We start from the raw sequence: 13,374 nt of genomic DNA on the forward strand, positions 1-13,374 counted from the left end.
AGGCTGGAGTGAAGGCACAGGACAGCAGGACACAGGTGTTCCATGGTGCCTTGCCATGGCCATGGAAACAGCCCAACGAAGTGGTCCCAATGCAGCTCCCATCTGGCCCTGTGTGGCCCAAGGTGCAGACAGTGACATCAACAGCACAGCCCCAGCACCAACGCCTTTATTGCTGCTCAGAGGGAGGAGGGGAGGGGGTGGCCCACGGCAGGGGACCCCCAGATCATTGTAGCACCAGGTGAGGCCCCAGCAGGAGGATGGAGGGTCCGAGCCAAGGCAGCAGTGCAGGACAGTGACAGGACTGGTGGCCTTCGGCTCAGGCAGGGAAGAGCAAAGTGGTGAATGGAGCATATTTAGTGCTGAAGGGCTCTCATTGCCCCATCCTCATCCCCGGGGCTGGAAGCGAACATCTGCTCCTAGCAGCAGGAAATTCTGGGAGAAAGAGAGAAAGCACTGGGCTGCTAGGGGCCCTGGGAGCTGCACTGCCCAGCAGCCACCACATCCCTGAAGGCAGAATGGATGGGGACATGTGCCTCGGCCAACCCCTGTCCCTGTTTTCCCCCCGGCAGGCTCTGGAGGCATTTCACAGCTCACTACAGCCTTTCAGCATCCCCATGGTGATCGTGCTTTGGGTTTCCCCAAGGTACCCCACAATAGGGGCTCCCTCTGCTCCCCTGGACCTGGTACAGCTGCTTACAGCTAAGCAGGAAGGGGCTGCATCCTACCAGGCATCACAGCATCCATCCAGGCATTGCCAGTCATGGAGAGTGGGGATTTGGGGCTGACACTGCTATAAAAAGCAGCATTGGAAAATCAGACCCCTGGTTTAAGAACTGAAGAAAGATGTGGTGCCATCCCAGACACCCAAAATGGAGTCAAGGAAACAAGGGAACTGCATTGAGGCTTAGAGCTCCCATCCATCACATCCTAGCACAGCAGAGGGAACTGGATTTGGAGGCTGTGTTGGTAAGCAGGGCTTTGAGGGCAGCAGGATGGGCCCCAGCTGGGGCCAGCTGCTCCCCCTGACTCACCTGGTGGAACCTCACAACGATATTGGAGAGCTGAATCCTGTCCAGAAGTGGCAGAGGGAAACCCTCATCTAAGCGGGCTGGAAAAGACAACACATGTGTCTGCACTGGGATGGGAATGGGAGTCAAGGGAGCACAGAGCACGCAGAGAAGGTGGCCACCTCCTTCCCCCAGCCCTTTCCTCTCCTCCACTGCTCTTGGGGCAGTCACAGGAAACTCCTGCCAAGCTCCACAGAAGGGCTGTGTGTTGTGCCATGACAGCCCCCTTGGCCACTCCTGCCACCAGCCCCATTCTGGTCTGAGCTGCTGGTGAGGCAGGAGATGCAGGGATTCGGGGAGAGGGTCTGGAAAGCATTAGGATCTGCATAGGGCTCATATTTTCCATTGCGTTTGCTGCTGGGAGCCTGTCAGAGCAGCAAGAGGCTCCCTCTGCTTCACTGCCGCCTCCTGCACGCACTTTGCCCTGCATCAGCCTTGGCAATGAGGATTTAATTAGTGAGCTGGGACCCCTTGGATGGAGCAACCCGAGTGGAGGGGGCTCCAGCAACCCCATCCCCCCAGTAGGTTCTCACCATTGAAACGTGGGAGGAGGGTAGTGGAAGTCAGGATGTTCATTAAGGACTGCATCATTCGTACCTGGGGAGTGGGGAGAGTGGGAGGAAAAGCTTTAGTCTGCAGGACAGGGGACATGCAGGTACTTGAGGACAATTAGAAGAAGGAAATGAAGAGTGAGATAGGCACACACTTTGACAGGGACCAGCAGTTTTGTCTGTTCATACTGGCAGTGTAGGACTGGCTGTGGTCAAGGATAGCTTACCTGGAAAGTGCCAACAGCTGAGTCCTTCAGAGAGAGCCTGATCCTGCACAGGGACAGAAGTGGCGCTGTGGAGGACGTGCCAAGGGAGGGAGCGATTCCACCCATCCATGGCCATGCAGATCCCACTGCCTCCAGCCCCAGCTCATTCCCTCCACAGCAAGCCCACATCCCAGGGACCTTCCCATACCCTCTCTGTCCCTGGGCACCCAAAACTGAAAGACCCCCAGCCACTCCCTGCCCAGTCAGTGGCTGCTCCCCTCTGTACCTGCCCACATCCAGGCTCCCAACTATGCGGCCGGATCTCACGTTGATGACAGCGGACACGTTCCCTGTCTGGGGAGAGAGCACAGAGCTCTGGCAGTGCTCACCCAACCTCAGGCCAAAGCAGACACCCAGGGGAACGGCTCTGACCAGCTGAAACACACCACTGTCCATCCAGGGGTGTGTTTGCATCCAGCATTAAACCTGGCATTTGTCAGCTCAGGAGTTGTTCATTTGGGGACACCCTCAGTGTGCCTGGACAGCACCTGGGAGCTTCCCTGGCAGGATCTGGGCAACAGGACAGTGCACAGCCCAAACTCTTTTCTGCCCCATTGCCACAGGCAGTGTCTGAACTCACCAGGCTGAGGAGGAAGAGAGGAGCCAGGCTGGAGTTGGGAAGGATGGCATAAGCCTGGGCATCCACAATGGGCTGGAATGAGATTCCTCCTGGTCCAATAGTCAGGAACGGAGCAGTGGGAGTGGACAGCCTGAACTTCATTGGCATGTTTGGGTACTTCTCCTCCAGCTGTGTGGGAGTAGAGAGAGGATGGGAAGGATGGCACAAACCCCCAGTCCTGAGGGAGCACACCTGGCACAGAGCAAACCTGTGTGTGCAAGATCTCTGGGCAGGCAAGGCCAGACTGCTCACCTGGGGAATGAAGGCTGAGAAGACAGAGGTGTCCAAGCGGAATCCTGCATCCTTTGGGATCTGCAGGGAGAGGACTGGGTCACACTGGGGCAATGTGGCACAGAGGATGCCATGGCGAGCCCTCTCGTCCCCACATGCTGCCATGTGAGCCCCATCCCACAGCCCCCAGCTCTCTCACTGACACTTCTCCAGGATTGCTGGCTGCTCGTGGAGCTCCTCAGCAAATGGAACCTCTTTCCCAGCCCTGTCCCACTCGTGCACTCACCATGGCCTCTGTGATTTCAAAGACCAGTGCCCCAGCCTTGTGGTAGGCAATGCCAGCTGTGTTGAAGAAGTAGCTGGAGGCTCCAAAGTAAACCATGCGCTCGTGATCCGAGGGGAAGGCCAGTGGCAGCGGTGAGAAGGGGACGGAGGAGCGGTGGGCCAGGGAGTAGAATTCACCCTGGGAGGAGGGAAAGATGTGGAGAGAGGGTGCAAATAGCAGTGGGGCTCACCTGCTGACTCAGGCTGGCAAACAGCATTTGCAGCAGGTACCAAAACCTTGGCTCCCACCTGCCTTTGGCAATAGCATTGGCCATATGAATTGTCCCCAGGGCTGCTTCTCACCTTCAGGTCCGCATCCAGGGACTTGGGTGTAGCTCTTGGGGGTGCCACCAAGGAATAATCGATTCCAGTTTTGTCATCTATCCTGGCTGTGACTGTGAACACAAGGAAGAGAGATGAGTAAGAAGGAGATGGTCAGGAAAGCTGGGAGCAGATGACCTCCACTGGCATCTGGGCAGTGCCATGACTGGGCTTTTTGGTGCATCAGCTCACTAACAACTGCTCCTCTGCTTCCTTCTATTTAGAATAGAAAAAACATTTTCCTCATCAATGTTTCTCAGCAGTGCAAACCGTCTCCTGGACCTGAGGAGTGGCCTGGGTCCCCCATCTAAAGCAGCCCAAGCCCCCACCAGCCCATGGGCACAGATCCTGAAGGGATCTGCCCAGCCCGACAGGACACACAGTGATTTATCTCTGCTCCCCAGCTCCCAGCTTGGGTGCCGGAACACCAGGACATGGGGAGCGGACACAAATTAAAACATTCCTCATGTCTGGGAAAAGCCAGAAAGAGCTGCTCCTAAACACACACCCCCACAGTACCTGGCAGCGTCTGGATGTATGTCTGGAGCTCACTGTGCACAGACTTGGCCACGTTGTCACACACCTATGGGACAGAAAGGCCACAGAGCTGAGCAGGGGCAGCTGGGTCACAGCCACACTTCCAGCTCCATGACAAAGCTCACTCAAGTAAATGAGCCCACAGTGATGATTGTCTCCATTCGTCAGGCAGCACATGAAGTGTCCAAGACACAAGCAGGGCTTATACCTACAAGCATCTGCTTGCAGCAATTTTCCCTCAGCACAGTTCAGCTCTGGGGAGACCCTTGGAAGGAATCTCATGCGGTCCATGCAGGAAGGAACCTTGGGGAGCAGCCAGGCAGGGGCCAAAAAAGAGCAACAGGAAGGATTAACTCACCGCGCAGGGGCAGGAGTACAGGGGCAGGAGTACTGACTGCCCTGAAGCTCAGCTCTGCTAAGCTCCTACTGCTCTGTGTGCCAGGACAGGAGAGTGCATCCCTCTGCCTCTGTCATCCACAAGTGAAGCCCTGGTATTTGTGGGGATTTTATTGCAGGCTCATCACTGCCCTGTGAAATTTACTGCAGGGCACTGTCCTGCAGATGGCTGAGGAAATCTGCACAAGCTCTTTTCAATGTTTTCACTGTAACATCGCAGCAACCACGGGCGGGATCTGTCATCTGTCTGACAGGGCATGAAGCCCACAGAGCTGATGGTGAGATGCAGTGCTGCAGAGGGGCAGCAACCACACTGACAGAGATGAGGAGGAGGTGACACAGCTTTGGGCATGGCCTTAGTAACAGCAGGTTGCAGCTCTTCCCTGTCCCCAGTGATATTTTTCTGTCTGTGCTGGAAATGCTCCATTGCTGCCTGTGAGGATGTTGCTGCAGGCAGAAGAATGCAGTCCCAGTGACTGGGATTTCCCCATGACCTGCATTTCCCTGTGACCTGGATTTCCCTGTGACGGGGATCTCCCTGTATGGAGTTCCAGAACTGGGGGTACTAGAACTGCCCAAGCATTGCAGCAACAGCAGGAGGCACACACAGGCTGCCTGGCCTGGGTTGAGGCCCAGTTGTGCCCAGGGTACAGCTCAGTCTCTGCCCCTGTCCTCTCCTGCCCATTGCCCCTCATACCATGACTCCACAAAGACATTGAAGAATGTGTGCAGGGCAGAGGGGGTTTTGGAGGGGGAGCAGAGGGCAGTGGGGTCTCTTTGCAGTTCCAGATCTGTCCTCCTTCCAGGTGACAAAGCAGCAGAAAAAGCCTCTGAGCCCTGGTGTTGTTCCTGCTGCCAGACCATCTGCTGCCACAGACCCCAGGGGACTTGGGAACGGTGTTGCATGGAATTGGGAATAGTGCCTGGGCAGGATGGGATCTGCTGCAGGAATGAGATTTGCCTTTTCTCCAACTGCCTCCTTCCCAAGCAAGGTCCACGTCCAGAGAGGCTGTAACTCATGCCAGTTATCCTTGTAGTAATTATTGCTAACAGCTTGTTTCCATGTCTTGTTGCAGGTCTCCTGCATGTCAGTGTCTATAGTAGGCAGCGGTACCAGAGCTCCCTGACCCCCCTCAATAAAACAAAACACCAAATGTCTGAAATCCAGGAATAAGAGTTTCCCCCCAAGTGCTCCCCAAAGCCCTCCAGAATATGGCTGGTTAAAGGACAGCTCTGATCAGGTTACAATGAGTTTGGCTGAGACATTAGATCTAATTAACTGACCACATGGAAAGAAAAGTCTTTGTTAATTAGAAACCAATTATGCTGGGCTTTGGCAAAGGCTCCAGGTTTCAAATTCAGCCTGAGTCACTCTATGCTATGGAGCCTGCGACGCCCATTCTTTTGGTTTTATTGAATTGGCAACACAGTCATGTGCTCTGGCTATACTTACATCCCTACCTCTGATCCTTCCAGCACATCACCCACAAGTGAGGGAAAAGACCACTGGAAAAGCCAGGGCCCAGCCCTCCACTGCTCACATACCTTGTCTTCCAAAATCTTTCGCAACCTGGACTCAAGAACGCTGTGGAACAGGTTGTAAAGCCACCTGCAGAGAAGCACAGAGAGAAGCTTTGGTATGGATCTGTCTAGCTCAGTCCATACCAAAGTATTTGCCCAGGAAAGGGAGAGACTAGAGATGCAAGACCCTGGGAAAATCATTCCCACACCAATTTGGCATCAGGCTTTGCCCCAGGTTTTACACTTGAAAACACACTCACTGGTAAACCACACCCACCCCCTTAAATGAGCAGCCACAGCAGGAGAAATTCAGGCCAGATTTAAGACCAGGCAGCCTCAGATTTGCCAACAACATACTCCTCACACGAGGGCCCCATTCCAATGGCAGAACCACATTCCCATGGCAGGTGGGCTAACATACAGTGTTTCCAGACCTTCCAGTGAAGTCACGTACCCAAGCTTGCCTGAAAAGAGCACCCGGACTTTGGAGATGTGGGCACTGCAGTCCGGGGTGCTGATGGTGGGCTTCCCAGTGGTGTCACTGCCCAGACTCAGGATAATTTTGATGTAGATATTTTCCACCTTCAGGTTGAAAGATCCATGGTCCTGGCTACTGGTAGAGAGGGATGAGAAAGGGAAGTTTGTCAATGCCAAGATCTGGTGAAGAGACCTCAAATCTGCTTCAGGATGCATCAATGTGGATCAGTCTCCCCCTTGTATGGTGCATCCAGAGGAGATTGGGAAAGTGTTTAAATTCAGGGGAACCAAATTTCACTGGCACATAAAGTAGGAGAGGTAACCTTGAAACAGAGTGAAGTGAGAGCAAGTAGGGTTGGTGGAAGAGAGACCTGAGGATCCATGTATAGCTCCCCTTTCATGTACTTGTTCCTGCCTCCCCCCCTCTTTTATCGACCATATCTGGGGGAACAAAATGATGTCTGCCCAAAACACAAGGGGGAGGGAGAGGAGAAAAAACCTGTCCATTGCCAGAGAGGGAGAGACAGAGTGGGTGCCTGAATAGGGAGAGGAAGAGCAGGGCACTCACAAAAAGAGAAACTTCACCCGCCAGTCTCCATCCAGCTCGGCAAAGGCGTTGGAGATGGAGACCTGCAGGCCCACGTTGGAGACTGGGGTAATCCGGGAGTATGGCAACTGGAAATCATGAAGGCGCAGCCTAAAAATATACAAATGAAAAGGAAAGTCATGTTACAGTGGTTCCACACTCCCAAGCACAAGGCTAGGGAGGGAGGGAGACAATCAGGGAGGGAAGGAGAGCAAGCAGGATGGACAGGGCCAACATCTCAGGGATCTGTGGAGGGGACAGGATGATTCTCACTGCTCTGGGGACCCCCACCCTCCCCACTCCTCCTGCCCCTCGCCTGGGTAAGGGGGCAGGGGGTGGCTCCAGACCATTGGCAGGGCTCACCTGGAGAGCTCATAGTGCACCTTCCCCACACGCAAGACACGAGAGTTCCCCGAGATATCTGGCAGCTTCAGCTGGGCCAGCTTCTTCTCCAGGATTGCGATCCCCTGCTCTTGGGCTGCAGGGACACAGGAACAGAGTCACTCCACCACTGCTACAGGACCTGGAGCACACACCAGGCATGCAGCAGAAGGCTCAAAGGAGAGACTGCTGCCTCCCAGGTGATGCCTGCCAGGTGATGCTGCCTCCCAGGCTGGCTTTAAAGCAAACCTCCATGCATAGAGTCCTGAGAGCACACAGGCAATGCTGCCTGGTGCCCTGCTGGCAGCCCCAGGAAAAGGTGGTGGCTGCAGAAAGGAGAGAGGTGTCCCAGGCCTCTCTCTCCAGGCTGCCAACCAGGAGAGGTGTGTGGGAGGTCAGAGGCACTGGGCTGCTCCATGCCCATTGCCAGCAGGCGAAGATGGATGGAGCTTATGTCCCAGGGAGCAGCACAGCATCAGTGGGTGCTGCACCCCAGCCTCCCTCTGAGAAGGGGAGTCACGTTCTCTCCCACTAGGCTGGCAGAGCTGCCTGGTAAATGAGCTGTTTCTCACACAGTGTATTTCAATCCATAACTGCGCTCTGCTGGAGCCAAGGCTCTGCCTGCCTCGATGAAAGCAGCACGGGGCCCATCCATCTCTGTCACTGCCCCTCCCTAAACTCCCCAACTCCTCTCTCCACTGCAGCTCCCTCCTCCAGGGCTCACGGCTCGGCTGCCTGGATGTGCTGTGGGACCAGCACCCTCCTGCTGTTCCAGCCTCCCACACTGCCTGGCTGCAGCTCCCTGAGACCCCACAGGGCTGCTCCCCTCTGCAGGGGCTCCATCAAGCTGGGGCGTGGGGGGCAGGCAGGTGCAGCAGGGAAAGCCCTGGCCAATGGTGCATTTGGCACCTCTGTCCAAGGATTTCCCCACTCTGCCGCTGTGCTCCTCACATGGGCACCCATGGCCAATGATCCCCCATCCTGCCCCGGGACCCTGCACTTCTCACAGGGTACCTGGCTCCACACCTCTGCCACCAGCACATCTGTGAGGAGAGAAATCAGAAGCAGAACCCACCGTAGTCCAAGCCTGCCTGGGTGATCCTCACCACAAAGCCGGGGTTGGTGGCTGTGGTGAGTGCCAGGCACAAGGTCAGTGCCCCACAAGCCACAGCCACGCTCTGCATTCCCATCCTGGCTTCCCAGAGTGTCACGAAGTGCAGGGCTCTCCCAGCCCACACCAGCTTTATATCCCTGCCAAAAAGGGAACTGCTAGTCAGGGTGGTGTGAGGAGCCACGGGGGGCGTCCCCAGGATTTCCTGCTTGGCCACCACCCTGCTCCGCTGTGCTGCTGGCACCACGGGCACATGGCCCAGCACAGAGGCACACCTGGTACCTCTCACCCAAGGCAGGGAAGGAGCAGTGGAAACTGGGAGGCAACAGCCCAGTTTCCAGCTCTCTGTCACTGCCAGCCTGGTCCCTGCCTGTGGCAACAGTGGATGCTCAGTGGAGCAGAGCTGGGTTTGGCAGCAGCAGCTGAGCCTGACAGAGCCACATTCCTGCAGCCTGGGATGCCCAGGAGCAGGGTCCCAGCGCTGCTGCTCCCCATCTCTGTCCCCTTCCCATGGTTCTCCTGGCTACTCTCTGAACTGCTTCAGTCACACCACGGACCTGCCAAAGGCACCAGAGCAGCCGTGGGGCACAGCAGTGCCTATAGAAGGCAGGTCAGAGCTTCTCACCTCATGTGAGCAGATTGCAGGGACCTCCACACCTAGCAGGGCTGGCAAAGGAGGACCTGCCTGGGCTGGGCAGCTGCACCAGGGCAACGACTTCAGTGGGGTGCCCTGCACCTCCAGACCCTCTCATAGGGCTCCTGCACAGAGCAGCCATGCACAAGAGGAGACATCCATTACCCCAGGATCAATCTCCATAGACATCACTGCTGAGGCATGATATGTCCCAGCTCTTGTCAGGATGGCTGGAGACAGGAGCAGGAGCTGGGTGGAGCCAGGCAGGTGTGAGGGGGGAACACCCCTGTGCCCCCCGAGCCAGGAGACCTGGGCTGGCTGGTCTCTCTTTGCAGGACAAAAGTGAGGGAAGAAGAAATGATTCAGTTACTTTCATTTCCTGTTGGGGTCCAGGCACAGGAAACCCATGGCTGCTGATGCAGGCAGATCTCAAGCTGGATCCAGGGAAGTCCTGGCTGCCAGTGGCAACATCCTTGAGCCAATTAAGGATGTTGTGAAACGCAGCTGTTGCTCAAGCACAGCAATCCCTTGGTGCTGCAGCCTCAGGAGACCCCAAGGGATGAGGCCATGTAGTGAGGCCATGTAGTCTGTGCTTGAGGAACTCAGCACGTGGAGACCGAGGATAGAGAGACCAAGGCATTCTGTTCCCCTTTGCCTTTTGTCCCACGAGTTTTCAGCAGGGTCACTTACAGGCTGCCTGGCAGACAACCAGTAAATGCCCACCGGGCTTGTATGAGTAGCTACAACTTTTGAAAGGGGCACTGCAGTCATTGTCAGCTCTGGGACCTGGGTAACAGGGACATGACAAGAATGGCTCCTGCAGAGAGGGACCAACCACTCAGGGAAGAGCTGTGTCCTAAAGGCACCCACCATCACCAGTCACAGGTTGTGACTCTCCATCAGTGCCAGCCCAATCCATTGCTGGGAGCCTGGAGCCCGTGGGCAGAGCTCCTTTTGCCCAGAGCTTCTTTTGCCCAGAAAGAAACAGGCAAGTACGGAGGAGAAAGGCAAAAGGCCAAATCCCCACTCACAGCCTCCTTGGCATTGTGACCCTTCCTGTCACCCAGCATCAGCTCTTATCTGGGTCTGGCTCAGTTCAGAGCAGGAGCTCCTAAACCTGCTATGGTGACAACCCTGTCTCACTGAAGGGCTGCATCAAAACAACATTCAAGATGTTCAGGAACAGCATGGAGGAAGCAGAACTCTTCCATAAGGAGAAATGAAATTTTATAAGGAATAGCATAGAGAGGAAGTAAAACCAGGAAGTCTTCCGCATGGCTTTGAGCAAATTTTGAAGTTGAACAGAAAAAAAAAGCCTTCAAAGAGCTGAACTCTGACCAAACATTGCTGTGTTTGGCAAGGAGCAGCCAAAACCACATCTAAAGCTCCACATATGTGCCGGTCCCGGTAGTGCTTCCTGCTAGTGGTGACAGAGGGAATAGAAGATGAAATCCTGCCCTGCTGGCCCTGCTGGCCCCAAGCCTTTGGACAGGTAAAGGCTTCTCCTGCTGAGCTGCTCTGCCTGTTGTGGGAGTGTGGGGTCTGCTCCACTCGGGAAAGGCTGGCTCCCCCAGGCTGCTGGAGAAGGAATGGGAATGGTCACATGGGAACCAGGGGCCGGGGAGGACAGGGACTTGCAGGAGTCCCGTGCTGCTGCTGTCCTTTGCCCAGGACTGCAGGTCAACACCCCTCTCTCCACTGTCCATAGGCCCCCCCTGCTCCCCAGGTCAGGAGTCCCTCTGGCCCCACACGCTCCTCAGCACGTGTGGGCAGTTCCCCATCCTGTCCCAGCTCTTTCCACATCTCTCTCGTGGTGCCATGGCTCAAGTCCCCCTTGCAGCCACGTGCTGGGGCTACCCAGGGATGACAGGAGCTGGGTTGTGGCTGTGAGCAAGGACACCAGCCATTTTTGCCATCTGCAAGGAAATCCGGACACATCTGTGTTCCCTGGTGCCATTACGAGCCTGGGAATTCCCCGGGCAGCTTGTACCAGTGCCAAAGGCAGGACTGCTGCTGCTCTCCAGCCTTCCACTGGCAGGTGTATGTGGGCTGGGGAAGCACCAGGGAAAACCCATGGACCCAGCAAGAAAATTGAGAGCAGCCTGCCTGGGATTGGAGAGAACATGGAAAGAGAAGTTGTTGGCCCAAAATAAATCCTCCCTTACCCATTTCCAGCCAGGAAAAGTTCATTGTCACCCACAGGACTGGGCTGTGGTCAGGATCTGTGGCAACTGTGGTTTTCCCTAGATCAACAAGGACTTCACCAGAGCTCGGAGAAAACCTGTCATCAAGGTGTGGGGAGCTGCAGCTCCTGCCCACTGCACCGCATGTGGTGTTAAAGCCTGATGCTGTCCACTGTCACCTGCACATCTCTGACAGCCTCCGACCCAGCAGCAACTAAAAATACAGCTGAGGAACATGTGGGGGCTCCTCCACTGTTGTTTTCCCAGCTGCAGGCTCAGCGTGACCCAGCCTCATCTGTTCTTGGAGCTGTGAGGGCTCTGGGCCAGCGTGGGGTCACTGCTGACGCCAGCCCTGACCGCTTCATCCAACACAGACAGCAGGGATACCCAGAGATCCCAGAGCTCACAGACTCAGAGCCCTGTGGGGCACAGCCAGCAGCAGATGTGGGCATGGCCCCTGGATGTGGGAATGTGGGCAGGAGCCACCGGGGTCCCACCAGCAGCCAGCCCCAGAGACCAGCCCTGATGCTTGGCTCAGTGCTCTCATCCTCCCTCCACCCCAACATCCCAGTGACAGCCCAGGGCACCCTTGGGACCAGCACTGCACTCAGGGTGTCTCCCCCTGCTAAGGGCTGCATTCCCCCAGACAGGCGGGCTCCTCTCGCAGCGCGCCAGCTTGTGACACAGTCTGAGAGCCTCATGGGAGACAAAAGGGGATACAGAGAGCCAAAGTGGTTGATTTTGCAGAAAAGTAAAAATAAAAATGCAAGAATGGTGACCTCGAGCAGAGCCTAGGGGGATCTGAATGGTGGCTCTGTGCCGGCAGAGGGGCAGGGCAAGAGGCCACATGCAGCCTGTCCCAGCAGCTGCATGGGACAAACAGGGCATGGAGAAGAGGAGCAGCAGAGGAGGGTGAGCTCATGGGGTGAGGGGCCCCAGGGGCACCCGGGTAGCCCCCAGAAGCTCTGCCTTTTGCTGGACTTGCTTCCCAGCACCCTGACTCTCAGCCTTGCTGTCTGAGGCTGGCCAGAAGGCACAGGGAACTGCTCTGGGGGATGTGGGGGTGCAAAGCTGGAGCTGCTGGTTACCTCTGCGGGTTCCCCAACTGAGCACAGGTGGCACAAGACACCTCAAGGTGCAGGTGGGGAGCTGATGCTCTGCGTGCAGGGTGGTGGGGTCCCTCTGAGCTCAGCTCCACATCTCTCTCCCTGCTTACCAGTACCACAATGGCTCAGTATCAGCAGAATCAATCCGTTGTGCTGGTCCAGGACACAGTCACACTGTCCTCCTCCCTGCCCTCAATGCCCTCTCCTGGCCCTGCTATCCATTAAGAGATGCAAGACCATAGCTCTTGGGTCCATTTCAGAGGTGACCATGCAATTACAAAAGGTCACAGCCTTGAGTTCACCTTCCCCTGCACCCAGAGGAACTATGAAAAACCTGAACCAGGTAAGTGAACTAGCACAACTACAGGAGCAATTGGCCGCTGTTGGGATGGGGAGCTGCCCGGCTGGCCCCAGCTGACACTGGGGATGCTGGCTTGGAGCCAAGGGCCAGTCCTGCGGTGGGCTCAGCTGGGCACCCCAGCCTGGCAACCAGGGCCAAGCCCACCCACAGGACCAGCACTCGTGATCCATACGGGCAGCAGGAGGCTCTCACCAGCTCCCAAGGAAATGGGAAGCAAACGCGAAGGCCTCACTGGCGCCGTCCTCCCTCCCACATGCCAGCAGCCCAGCTGCACCTCCTCCCGTCTCGGCTTGTTTTCACAGCGTGTCCTTTGGCCGCTCGCTGATCCCTGGACAAATGTTCACTAGCGAGACAGCCCCGGCAGCCTGCAGCCCACGCTGAGGCCGTCCCACCCGCCCTGGTGCTTTCCCAGCCCCAGTCCCGGCCTTGAGCCCATTCCCACGAATGCAACAGTGGAAATGATTGCAGCCTGAGCAAGGCGCGGGGAGGCTGAGAGTGCTGGACGCTGTGCAGGGCTGGCAGAGCTGGTGATGCTGTGCCCACAGCGCCTGGGGTTGGGAGAGCTGTGCCCAGCATGCCTGGGATTGGGAGAGGTGTCTGTGCCCAGGACTGGCAGGGTTGTGTGAAGCAGCATTTTGCCTTAGGAGAGGACAAATCTGTGGCTTTGGCTCTTATGCTGGTTGTTTTTGTACAGTTCTGGTT

The 13,374-nt window shown here is 56.3% G+C and overlaps 1 protein-coding gene across 2 annotated transcripts; it reads right to left on the bottom strand.

Annotated features, from left to right (window-relative positions):
- Positions 1-150: 150 nt before the first annotated feature.
- Positions 151-8,481, bottom strand: LOC311160867 (bactericidal permeability-increasing protein-like). 2 transcript variants are annotated; one of them, XM_084217998.1, is made up of 15 exons: positions 8,353-8,481; positions 7,260-7,374; positions 6,879-7,007; positions 6,288-6,443; positions 5,858-5,921; positions 3,899-3,962; positions 3,362-3,453; positions 3,021-3,197; positions 2,756-2,815; positions 2,465-2,632; positions 2,111-2,178; positions 1,846-1,888; positions 1,601-1,664; positions 1,032-1,108; positions 151-432 (listed from the first exon to the last, which is right to left on the bottom strand). In XM_084217998.1, the coding sequence occupies exons 1-15, from the start codon at positions 8,465-8,467 to the stop codon at positions 385-387; spliced, it is 1,440 nt and encodes a 479-aa protein (XP_084074124.1). In that variant the 5' UTR covers positions 8,468-8,481; the 3' UTR covers positions 151-384. The 2 variants fall into 2 exon arrangements, with proteins under 2 accessions (XP_084074124.1, XP_084074123.1); XM_084217997.1 differs by having other exon boundaries at positions 6,288-6,446.
- Between the last annotated feature and the right edge of the window lie 4,893 nt (positions 8,482-13,374).

The sequence above is a fragment of the Fringilla coelebs genome (genome assembly GCF_963513975.1).
Source record: "Fringilla coelebs genome assembly, chromosome: 18".
Classification (NCBI taxonomy): domain Eukaryota; kingdom Metazoa; phylum Chordata; class Aves; order Passeriformes; family Fringillidae; genus Fringilla; species Fringilla coelebs.

What these genes read in the sequence shown, in the direction of transcription:
- LOC311160867 (XM_084217997.1), bottom strand. Translation starts at nt 8,467, where the DNA reads ATGGGAATGCAGAGCGTGGCTGTGGCTTGTGGGGCACTGACCTTGTGC. An exon ending in CCCTGGATGCGGACCTGAAG is followed by an intron (nt 3,198 to 3,361) that starts GTGAGAAGCAGC and finishes CCCTCCTCCCAG; the next exon opens with GGTGAATTCTACTCCCTGGC. An exon ending in TTGAAATCACAGAGGCCATG is followed by an intron (nt 2,816 to 3,020) that starts GTGAGTGCACGA and finishes CTCTCCCTGCAG; the next exon opens with ATCCCAAAGGATGCAGGATT.